This window comes from Ursus americanus, chromosome 27, assembly GCF_024610735.1.
Source record: "Ursus americanus isolate L20-20 chromosome 27, mUrsAme1.1.p, whole genome shotgun sequence".
Taxonomy (NCBI): Eukaryota; Metazoa; Chordata; class Mammalia; order Carnivora; family Ursidae; genus Ursus; species Ursus americanus.
This window is the reverse complement of record NC_142153.1, coordinates 19334598-19345812: the sequence shown is the minus strand read 5'-3', so window position 1 is coordinate 19345812 and position 11215 is coordinate 19334598. Positions and strand designations below refer to the sequence as shown.

General features: G+C 37.3%; 1 protein-coding gene across 1 annotated transcript in view; it reads right to left on the bottom strand.

The window, feature by feature from the left end:
* Nucleotides 1–635: 635 nt before the first annotated feature.
* FGL1 (fibrinogen like 1) overlaps nucleotides 636–11215 on the bottom strand; it is a 32698-nt gene continuing 22118 nt past the window's right edge. Inside the window, exons 4-8 of the mRNA XM_045779357.2 lie at nucleotides 8918–9077; nucleotides 8571–8668; nucleotides 5040–5128; nucleotides 4657–4844; nucleotides 636–995 (exon numbers count right to left, since the gene is read on the bottom strand). Of these exons, the coding sequence (XP_045635313.1) occupies nucleotides 836–995; nucleotides 4657–4844; nucleotides 5040–5128; nucleotides 8571–8668; nucleotides 8918–9077 (695 nt within the window). The 3' untranslated portion in view covers nucleotides 636–835. The remainder of the gene's footprint in view (nucleotides 996–4656; nucleotides 4845–5039; nucleotides 5129–8570; nucleotides 8669–8917; nucleotides 9078–11215) is intronic.

Below are 11215 nucleotides of genomic sequence, written 5' to 3'. Positions count from 1 at the left end.
AAAAAATGAGCTTCACTTGGGCTTGAACAGTTGGCGCTCAAATATTTTTTAGACTACCTTGTCTTTATTCATACTTTTCCTCTCGCTTGAAAGGTTCTCTCCCTCCACCTCACTCATCCAAGTTCTATCCGCATAAGCGGCAGCGTGGTAGCAAAACATTGGATTTGGGATAAGATTTGAGTGAATTTGGAGTTGAGTCCTCGTTCCCTGGCTTATTAGCTTGTAAGTTTGAGCAGTCACAAAATCTCAGATCCACGAAAGTTCACCTCTGTTACAGGGGGGATAACAATACCTCACAGGACTTGTGTAAGAATTAAAACAAGGCTTCTAAAAGAAGTGTCTAACCTACACAAACATCCTAAAAATACAGGGTAATGTTTTATAGGGACTAAGACCCTAAATCGTGATTATGAGTTCCAGCTCTGTAGTCAGAGACCTGAGTTGAAATCCTAACTTATATTTATTGTCTATGCAGTTGATTTGGCAATCTGTTACTTACTGGATTTTTTTCATGTGTGTTTTCAACTGCATTTATACTTAATTTATTATATATTTACCCAAGACATGTTATATAGTCTGTGCTTTTTATTTTTTGTTCAACATAAGCATTTATCATAACCTTCTGCACATAGGAATTCAATAATCTACATTTATTTGAAGAATACACGTTTTTGCTGTACTGAAAGTGCATTAAGTAATCAAGGTAAGTAGGAATGAAAAGCAGAACACGTAACAGTTACCATTGTCACGTAAGCGTGTATATGTTCAGAAGTGCTATTTTTCAAATCAAGTTAAACCTAAATGAATTACAGAAAGAAAGCCCACCAGGGAAAAATTAAACAATATTTGGAATAAAATCATTGGGCCTAATTTTCATAACCACAGATTTCAAAGAATACCACCATCCATGCCAGGTATGCCAGACAATCCCATTGTCTGTTTTAGCGGTGTAGGGGCCGGCGTAGTATAAGCCATTCAGGTTTGCGGAGTGACACCTAGTGGGGAGAAAAATAAACACAAAACAGTCAGCCTAGAAAAGTCGCCTTCCTAAAACCTTCTATTGGCTAGCAAACGATAAAAAACATTTTGACTATGAATCCTGCCATTTTTCAGACAAGGGAATATTGATTAATTTCCAAAAGCCAGGAGATTTCTACAACAGATGGGTTTTTTCAACTGATGGATTTTAGTGCCATAACAAATCTTAGGATACAACCCAGGTCACCTGAAGGGTCCTGTAAAAGAAGCATTTCTGTTCTTAATCGCTTTTACACAGAGAAAGGGAAAACAAGCAAACAAAAACACGACCTTGTAACCTTCAGCCTTTGCAAGCGTGATATGGGTTCACAAACCCAGGTGTGGCAGGGCGCTCTCTTGCCAGCTTCCCTGTGTAATTTACACTTACGTGTTCATCCATCTGCTGCCAAGACATAGCTTTTGTACTGCAAACTCCCTTCCTCCCCCTTTAAAAATCACCAACATGTCCATTATTTTAACCTCAAGGGTAGGAAAACAAAACCTACACCACCATGTAACGTTTTCCCAGCAATTAACTGATAATCATTCGTCCGAGTTGCCGAGTTAATTTTTTAACATATATTGTTCCAATCTAGATAAGTGGGTTGGCTTATCATAAATTTTAAAATGTCCCACTTCCTCCTTTAGAATCTGTAAATTTTGTCCCTGATGTGTATAACTAAGAGTGTGTGATAATTTCCTGTGTATGTTAAGAATGAGCTGTTACATACTGATTAACCAATGAAAAGATGGCAGATAATAAGACCAAAGGAGAACATTCACAAGGGATAGTTCTGAATAATCAATGGAAAGTACCTAAATTACTGAATCAAAAAAAGCGTGTAATTTATCCATAGATGCTGAGCTTTTGGCGTGGATCACTTAACCAGCTTAGTGATTTGCTGCCCACCCGGACAGTCTCCTAATTAACTTGGTATTACTAAAGCCGTGTGTGCTGAATCTGCAAGTATCAAAGGCCTACTGTGTCTTTAAAACTGTATGGAAAGTAATGTTAGAAAAACAATACCCTAAACTGAGCCTTCAGAATATATGTCTATCGCTGTTTTCCTAGAGACATCTACTATATATACAATTTTTATTGGGTCTGTGATTTGAATCCCATTAGGAAAACTAACTTCATGGTCAGCATAAAAAAATCTTAGTTATTCTAACACCAATTTTCCAACACCTTTCCGTTTCTGAAATAGCCTGAACTTGCAACTAGGTGAGGAGTTGGCTGGGGCTCCGTCGGTGAAGAAGTAGCTGTGAGCACTCGCATGAGCAAAGCAGAGACGACATCCACACTCAGTGACCGGTTTGCTATGTGGAGAAAGAATGTCTTGCAGGTGAGAGATAATTATGAAGTGCCAACATTTCATGTAAGTTAGGACTTTAGGATAAAAAAAAAAAGAGGGTAAGGAGGAAGAGGATGATAGGATTAAACAAGAGGAATAGGAGGCATGGTAGAAATAGCACCGAGCTTCTGGAACAATTGACTTTTTCTCCAGCTTTACTGATTTTCCACCTGTACAGACTTTTCATCTCCTTTGGCTTCAACGATAATGAAGGGTTCCCTTCGGCAGCCCCAGCTACCAAATTGCCTTTCTTTGTCATCTCTGAACCCTTATAGCTAAAGTCAAGTAAATCATTTATTTGCCCATGTTAATATATGTGCTGGTTGTCCTTTAGACACCATGGCAGCCAGACAACGAGGTAGGTTCATGGTCATGTTCAAAATCAAACATTAAGGGATCTTGCAACTTAGTGAATTATGGATACGTTTTACATAATGCTGGTAATTTTTACACAATGCTAACTTAGAAGGACAGGGGAGGAAAAAGGAGGAGGAAGAGAAGGTGACAAAGATGGCCTTTAAAAGCACAAGAAAACCACTAGGGAAAAGACTATCATCCTCTTTGGTTTGCTAAGAAGGAAAGATACCTTTGTTTCCCCGTCCTCTCTCATTGCTCTAAGTGCTCCGGTTCCTTCACAAGTGACCAAAAATTAAATGGACTCAAACTTTTAAAAAAGCAAAATCCAGAGAAAATACTGTTTTTACAACCACTTCGTTTCAGTTCGACACATCACACTACCTACAACTAGCTGTCTCTCCGTAGAATCTACAACTCTAAAATCAGCACGTCACAGGGGCGCCGGGGTGGCTCAGATGTTAAGCTTCTGCCTTTGGCTCAGGGCGTGATCCCAGGGTCCTGGGATCGAGCCCCGCATCAGGCTCCCTGCTCTGCTGGGAGCCTGTTTCTTCCTCTCCCACTCCCCCTGCTTGTGTTCCTCTCTCTGTGGCTGTCTCGCTCTCTCTGCCAAATAAACAAATAAAATTTAAAAAAAAAAATCACCATTCTGGAGCCTCCAAATGGGCTTCCTTGTTTAAAAATAAAATAAAATAAGTTAAAAAATAAAATAAAATCAGCACGTCACAATAGCTGATGTTCCTGGAGAAGACTCTCATGCTTTCAGGGAAAATTAATATATGCCTTGCCTCGTAGACCTCCACTTAATAAGACAGAGGACTGCAAAATGCTTTAAAAGTACTTACAACACAAAAATAAAGTTAAAATTGGGATGGTGGAACTTAATGGGTCGTTTTCAATAATATGGAAAATCTGACACTCCAGAAACACTAACTTACTGAAGATTCCATAATGGAAAATCAAAATGGCCAGACATTTTGAGGTGGTCCTTGCTTTCTAAAGAGAAAAGCTTTTCAAAACTTACGTACTGCCTACCAGTTGGAGCACATCTGCTTCGCAGACATAGCAGACCCATCAAGTTAGTTTTAAGGAAGACTGTATGAAGTTTCCTTTCTTGCCTAAACTTTGTAATTACAACGAAGGGAGCTATCTGGAAACCATCTTGGGTGGAGAACAGTTAAAGGGGTCAAGAGTATCTGGCCTAGAGACGAGAAAATCTCGAGGAATACAATAAATATCCTCTCATCCATTGCCTGAAGGATTCTGTTGAAAGGGAATTACAGTTGCTCTATTAACTACTGAGGAAAAAATCTGGCAAGATATAAGAAGACCGATTGCAAGTTAGTAAAAGGAAAAACTGAGTTCAATTAAAAAAATGTAATGAGCTAGCTGATAAAGTAACACTGAAGTATTCAGCAAGAGGGTGGACTTAGGTGTCAGGAATATTGTAGAGGAAATTTCTGTATTGGGAGGAGCTTGGATTCAATGATTTAATACAAGTCACAGTGATTGAAAAGTAGTTTTACATAGTAAAAATTACACAAATAACATGGTCATTTCATATGGTAGGAGAAGGCAAAGACCAAGCTGGTTATTAGAAAGCTGAAAATATTTCTCCTGTATAAATGCTCTCTATATTTTCATGTCAATTTGTGGCCAACTATTTATGATAACTTGCCCATAATTCAGTTTGCAAGCAATCCTCACATAAGTAGTAATTTGATTTATTTCTATAACACCTTTCAAGCCTTATTCATGCACACAATGAACAAATCCTCAAAAATACTTCATGACTGAGGAATTCTAATAAGGATGATTACATAATAATACCGGTATTATAAAGAAGACAACATTGCCTCACCTGTTATAATTAATGCCCACCAGTGAGATATTATCAACGCCATCACAACTATGTTTGTAAAATGCAAACCTGTTAAACCACCAGCCAGACTGATCTTCTTCTGCACAGTTTCCTTCATAGTTGTCATTATCTCTGTCCCGTGTGCTGAATTTCATTCTTTGGTGACTACCCCACCATTGCACCTCAGGATGAAGATTCCCTGCGAGGGAGTCTCCTGCTGTTCCAGAATATTCCCCGATATTCAGCTCATAGGAATTCTAGAGGAAAAGAGGAAACTTCCCCTATCAGTTGTCACTCTAATGTGTTAATTTAGTGTTGATAATTAATGTTAATAATATGTTTATTTAATAAACAAAAGAACAGGTCCTACTGTATCTATTTGTTTCCACTGACTTTAGGGTTTATATTTTACACATTAATTCATGATGTTACTTATTAGAAAATTTGAGTACCTTTTCATCTCCAACTTTGAAAAGTTTATATTGTGCATAACGGCTATTTTTTTCAAAATCTCCAAGGTCTATTTTTAAAGTGTAGTCTCCTGAAAAAAAAAAAAAACAAGCAAAAAATGATAGGATATTTCTGATGTGTGAGATGACATTGATTTATAGAGGTTTAAAAACAACTCATGGCTCTATTTTACTTAAACCATTTCCTTTAGCCATGAGTCAGCTTTCAAAGAACAAACAGTGTCTCCCTTGTATTTACAACATGAACATTTTATTGTGTATTTTACTTGAAAATAGCTAGAGACACAATATTAAAGGTGGAAATTTTCTACAGATCCATCCCAGGTAAAAGCTAGTGCAATTCACTTGACAAAGAACAACAGAAAACAAGTCATTATTTAGTTAATAGATTAAGAAATCTATCAATGAGGGGTGCCTTGGTGGCTTAGTGGTTAAGCATCTGGCTCTGGATCTCAGCTTAGGTCATGATCTCAAGGTCATGAGATCAAGTCCCACATTGGGATCCATACTGGGAGTCTGCTTAGGATTCTATCTCCCCCTCTCCCCTTCCCTCTGCTCACACATGCTCTCTCAATCTTTCTCTCTGTCTCTCTCTCTTTCAAAAAAAAAAAAAATATATATATATATATATATATAACAATGCAAGAAGTTTTAAGAAGTTTAAACATTTATCTTCTTTTTCTTACTTTCAGTAAGAATGTTGCTCTTAAAAGTAAATAATAATTGAACTAGTTGGTATCTTCAAGTGATCTTTTCTCCATTGTCCCATCATTTGTGAATCACAAGACTATTCTTTTTTGAAAAACAGAACTCTTGTCAGGAACCAGAAAGTTATAAATCAAACTAAATGTTAGATAGTATATGTTCTATCCTCCTACTTTGGTAAATAAAATTTCACAATGACTTATAAGACCAGGTTTGAATTTAGTATCTTAGTCTCCTTGGGGTTCCAAGCCAGAACATGGAGGCCCAGGGGGAGAGACCCTCTGGACCCCATCACACAGGTCTCGTGTATGGTCTGCCTCTTTTCCTGTCTCTATCTCTATCTCCATCACGCACAGAAAGGAGTCTTGTCCACATTTGTGGACATTCCAGGCTGCACATCTAAGCTCTATTTATACCCATACTAAAAGCTATCGCTTTACCTCCCCTCAGGCCCAGGGGTGTGTGTACCAGCAACACAATCTTCTCAAGGGGGGTAGATGAAAAGAGGCATGAACAGGTCCTGGAAACAAGCTCAGGGCTGTTTGGGCAGGGAATGCTGGATTGGCTCTTACCGAGTGGGGAGGAGTGTGGACTTCTGTTGGCCCTGGCGCTCTAGCCCCACAGACTCTCCCTCCCATGGAGCTCTCTGATGTGGGATTCTGGAAGAGACCCCTCTAATCTTATGGAAAGGCAATAAAGTTTATTTGAGCCAAGACTGTAAAGTGGAATAGAGCAGTAAGGCAGGCTAAGTTAACTCTCCTAATAAATACTTCGCATTTTTGAAGAAATACGAAGTCAGACTCAATGTTTCAGGTAACCATCTTAATATCTTTATGGTCAACATGTAAATAAAAATGCAATTACAGACCATTCCTAAATTAATGTTATTGCAAACATTTCCAGTCAAAACTTATGTAATGGGGATAAGGCTATTTTCTGAGGAAATTCACTAGCCTTAAGTGCTCTCACAATTAAAGAATTGCAAAGGCATGGGTTTTCCTTGGGATAATGTGATATTGGTTGTGAAACCTGGGACTGATAAACACATTTTTGCTGTCATGAGAGTAGGAGCCTGAAAACCAGTTAAAACATGAAGGGGAAGGAGATGTGTTGGAGACGTGCATCTGAGTAAATAAGCATTTAATATTAATTTGATAATACTTTTGAACGTTATGTATTTAGAAGGATCCAAGGGTTACTGCTTAGAGTTTTCATAGTTTCAATAAGAAACCAGATAAATATTAACGTGCAAAAAAAGCGCAGGTATGGTAAGTGTTTTATCTTTCATAAAACCCTCCAAAGTAGGAAAATAAATACATTGAAGGAAGGGAAATTTTATGTAAATTTAGAGCATTGATCACAAGAAGGACAAGCAAAGAAAGCATCAGGCTTCTAGATTATCTATCCTCTCCAGCTATTATTCTGGTGTCTCAAAGACCCCTATAATTATAATCTCACCTTTGAATTATGAGTATAGAAACACCAATCACTTTCCTTAACTTGGATGAAACAAGCAAACCCCTGCTTTTGTGTTTAATGCATTGCCGGTGTGGTATAGTAGTACGCTTTCTTGAGCAATACAATTGCCTTTTATAAAACATTCTGAATCAGACCCGAATGAGGCTGTCTACAATCCCAGACTTACACTTGAGGCAAGGAAGGCAATGAACTGGAGTAAATGAACATGGGAAAAAGAAACTTAGAAAATTCATCAAACTAATGATATTTTAGACAAATATTGAACCCTAGTAGAAGATACCCAGGCAGGACATAGGACACAGGGGAAATTGTTCAGATGTCTTCTATTTGAAATGTGTCAATAAAATAAAATAAAATGGCTCAATGGATGGATAGGTATGTGATTAAAATAATAAAAACAGTTAAAATGTTAGTGTAGAATCTAGGTGGTAGGTCGACTCTTCTTTCAGTTTTGCTGTATCTTTGAAATTTTTCCAAATAAAAGCTGAGGGGGATGGAGGCAAGGACATTTGTTACAGTATTTGATTGCAAAAACAGCCCCAATGCCCCAGTTGTTTACCTCAACCTTTGCAATGTGACTTTGTAACTCCTCCCATTAAGTCCATTTCTTTTCCCTTAAACTGTGCTGGTCTCGTGATTTACTTTTACCAGAAGAAGGCAGTGAAAATGACCATGTGCCGGTTGTTAAGGCTAGGTCTCAAGCAACTTTCGTACTTGCCCTCTCTTTTTTTGGAACTCTGCCTGAAGAGTTCCAGGCTGGCTACCTGGAAGACGAGACCATATAGAGCAGAGCCAGATCATTCCATCTGAGGCCAACCTACAGCAGCCAGCCTTCCGCAGACCAGGAAGTTGGTCACAGACCCATGAGCAAGCCCTGCCAAGATCAGCAGCCCAGATGAGCAAAACTGTCCAGCCAGCTTGTACATTTGTGAGCAATAATAAATGGTTGCGGCTTTAAACCAGTAAATCGAGAAGAGGCCCGTTACATACTACTATCATGGCAATAGAGAGCTGACCCAGTATAGATATTTTGAGGAACTCGAGGCATTAAAAAAAGAAGGATGATGACATTCCATTTCCTTTCCAGAAATAGAAAATAAATATATGAGAAATCTCCCACTCCCAGTGCAGATCTAGTTTCTTTGCCTCTGGTCCTACTTTTAAGTGGCCATATTGTATAAAGGGGATTATTGCCCAAAAGGGATCATTGCCATCTGCAAAACACAGCAGTTACTGAGTTGGTTCCATTGCCTATGGTTTCGGGAAAAACATTTTAGTGTTTTTTTTTAAATTGTACTTCAAGTGAATTTGGTAACAGGCAAAACTTACCTTGTATGGTCAATAAGTGAAGATTTTTATTACCCAGCCAATATTCACCATTTTCCTGAACAAAATTTCCAAAGCCATTTTCATAGTCATTCCAGCCTCTAAAAAATTTAAAGTGAACACTGATTTTAGCAAAATCCTAAAGGACCTTTGTAGCAACCAAGGTGCCCACCCCTCCCAACTACCATCCCCACCCCCAACGTTTTCTCAGTTAGTAAATGCACTTTCGGTATTCTTACTTAGAGAGTGAAATTCTAATTATAGACCTCAGGATATAATAAAAAGGCTAAACTTGTTGTGAATCTCACACACACTACTCCAAATAAACCCTTATGTCATAATTAGCACACCTGTTAAAGTTCTCACTGCCATCAGATCGTCTCTGAATTACAGTCCATCCTCCTCCATCAGACATGTCACAGTAAACGGAGAATATTGTTGGGCTCTGGAGAGGTTTGATTTTGTAAAATCCACTGCGCTTATAACCATCATTAAAAATCTCCGAACAGTCTGTTTGCAAAACAAGGTAATGTAACACTTGTTATGTGTTTTTTTTTCCCTCTCATGAGAGCTTCTGGATAAGATTACTCAATACTAATGGAGACAGATAAACACATGGTGTAGATAATCAGCTTTTTAAAATTGCATCTTGGACATCTTGCAGTAAATAGTAGGCAAGTCTTATTTCCTTTCCTAGTATTTAATTATCATCTGACTCCTTGACATGATCATGAAAATAAAATAGGAATTTGGTTTCTCATTTCTACTTTTGTGGAAAACAATTAAAAATTATATATGTTCAGTTAATTACAGTATATTTAATTGGAACTTATAGCCTCCTATGACAGAATATTAGAACTTATCTCTCCTAGGAAGCTAAAATGAAAGTAGAAATGTAACCTCAAACAAATAATTTAATATGGGTTATCTTGATTAAAACATTACAGATCATTCTGAACATCTGGAGATGAATTCAAAATAGTAATCTTCTTGTTAGATTCTTATAACCTCCCAGTCTCAACAGATTTTTTTTACTAACCCACTGAAATTTCTAACACTCCATGCATTCTTAGATGTTTTTGCTAAAAACTGCAAGCTTCTGCTATTACTTTTATCCCTATGTTCTTCTTTGCCATGATATCTCTTCGACTATTGAAGCAAACACAGGTACCAATTTGTCACCGAAAAGTAATATCTATTTCTTAAATAACTTGAGGGTAGGATAAATTAATAGCCACTGGGTCTTATCTAGGCTGATAGGTACACACTTAGAGAATATGGCAAGTATGGACTTCACTATTGTTTCATGGCTAGGAGCTATGTTTAAAGGTTGGTTGAAGTAGAGGCCACTAGAAAGAGATGGTCTCAAGAATACCTAGTTACAGATTTTTGAGTAAAAAACGCTATAACTTAACATTACAACTTTCACGTGTTACTCTTATCATTTTGTTAATTTCCTTCCTTTTAAAAAAAAAATTCTGTTCCTGATTGGATAATTCTATCTTGTTAGCATATTTTAAAGTTCTTTCTTCATTTTCATTGTTTTGATGCCAAATTTTCTACAACTCTGTTTTGTTACAAATAAAATATATTGCACATTAAATTGGTGGAATAGGCAATAGAAATTAGAAGAGAAAAGAAAATAAAGAACTTCGTCCCTTTCAAAAACCTTCACCAGGTTGAGACCAATCATATACTATTGCTGAGATGTTCCTCTTTGTAATGATTTGGGCTTTATTTGTATATTTATTTCTAAGATTCAGAAGCCCATTCTTTAGCCCTGCTGGATTCTTTTAAAAAAAAAAATCATTTTTTGGCAATTAAACAAGAAGAAAAGCATTACCTAAAATTAGTTCTGTGTTGTTCAAAAGCTTACATTTTGTGGTCAAGTAAGTCGTACAACACTTTTCATTAAAGTAAGCAGATTTTAACCTTGTTAAGGAAGGAGCGCTTTGCTTACATATAATCTCCTACCAAAGAGCTGAATAGTAAAGACTCCAAAGCTTCAGACTATTTTCTAGGCAAATATGGAAATGATTAACTATAACTTTTTGCTCTGGAAAACTTTGTGAATATAGCATTTGCAGCCAACATTTTCTATTTGTTTCTATTTTATGCCAACTGCAAGTTTGTTTGTGTTTTTAAAAAATTTTTCCTTCTTCCCAGAGGAAAAAACCAAACACAGCTTAAATCCAGAGGAAAGCTTTCAACTTAAAAAAAAAAAAAGGCAAAAAACAGAACAAAAACCACCCAACAAGTTAAAAAACATCAAAAAAGCACCAGTAGCAAAATTGCTCATAAGAAATAAGTTAGAAATAAGGAGCCTGCCTTGGGGAAATGTGATTTACACTGTGATACCAGGAAGTTCAAGCAATGTAGGGTGTAAAACATTAACGAGGTATTTCAAACTATGATTTTCAAAATGTTTCGACCCACTCAACTCTCTGGAGAATAGGCAGGCAAGGACAGGCTTAGAAAGCTCTGTGCTCATGGGAGTTTAAAAAACAAAAAGGGATTTTTGGATACTTACATAATACTAGAGCGAGGCCAAGATTTCCTGCCCTCTGACAAACACTACACTAAACTGGGTGAGGTGAATACTTTCTCTGATCATGCAGAAAGCAAGCCACATTGGAAGGCCGAAAGTT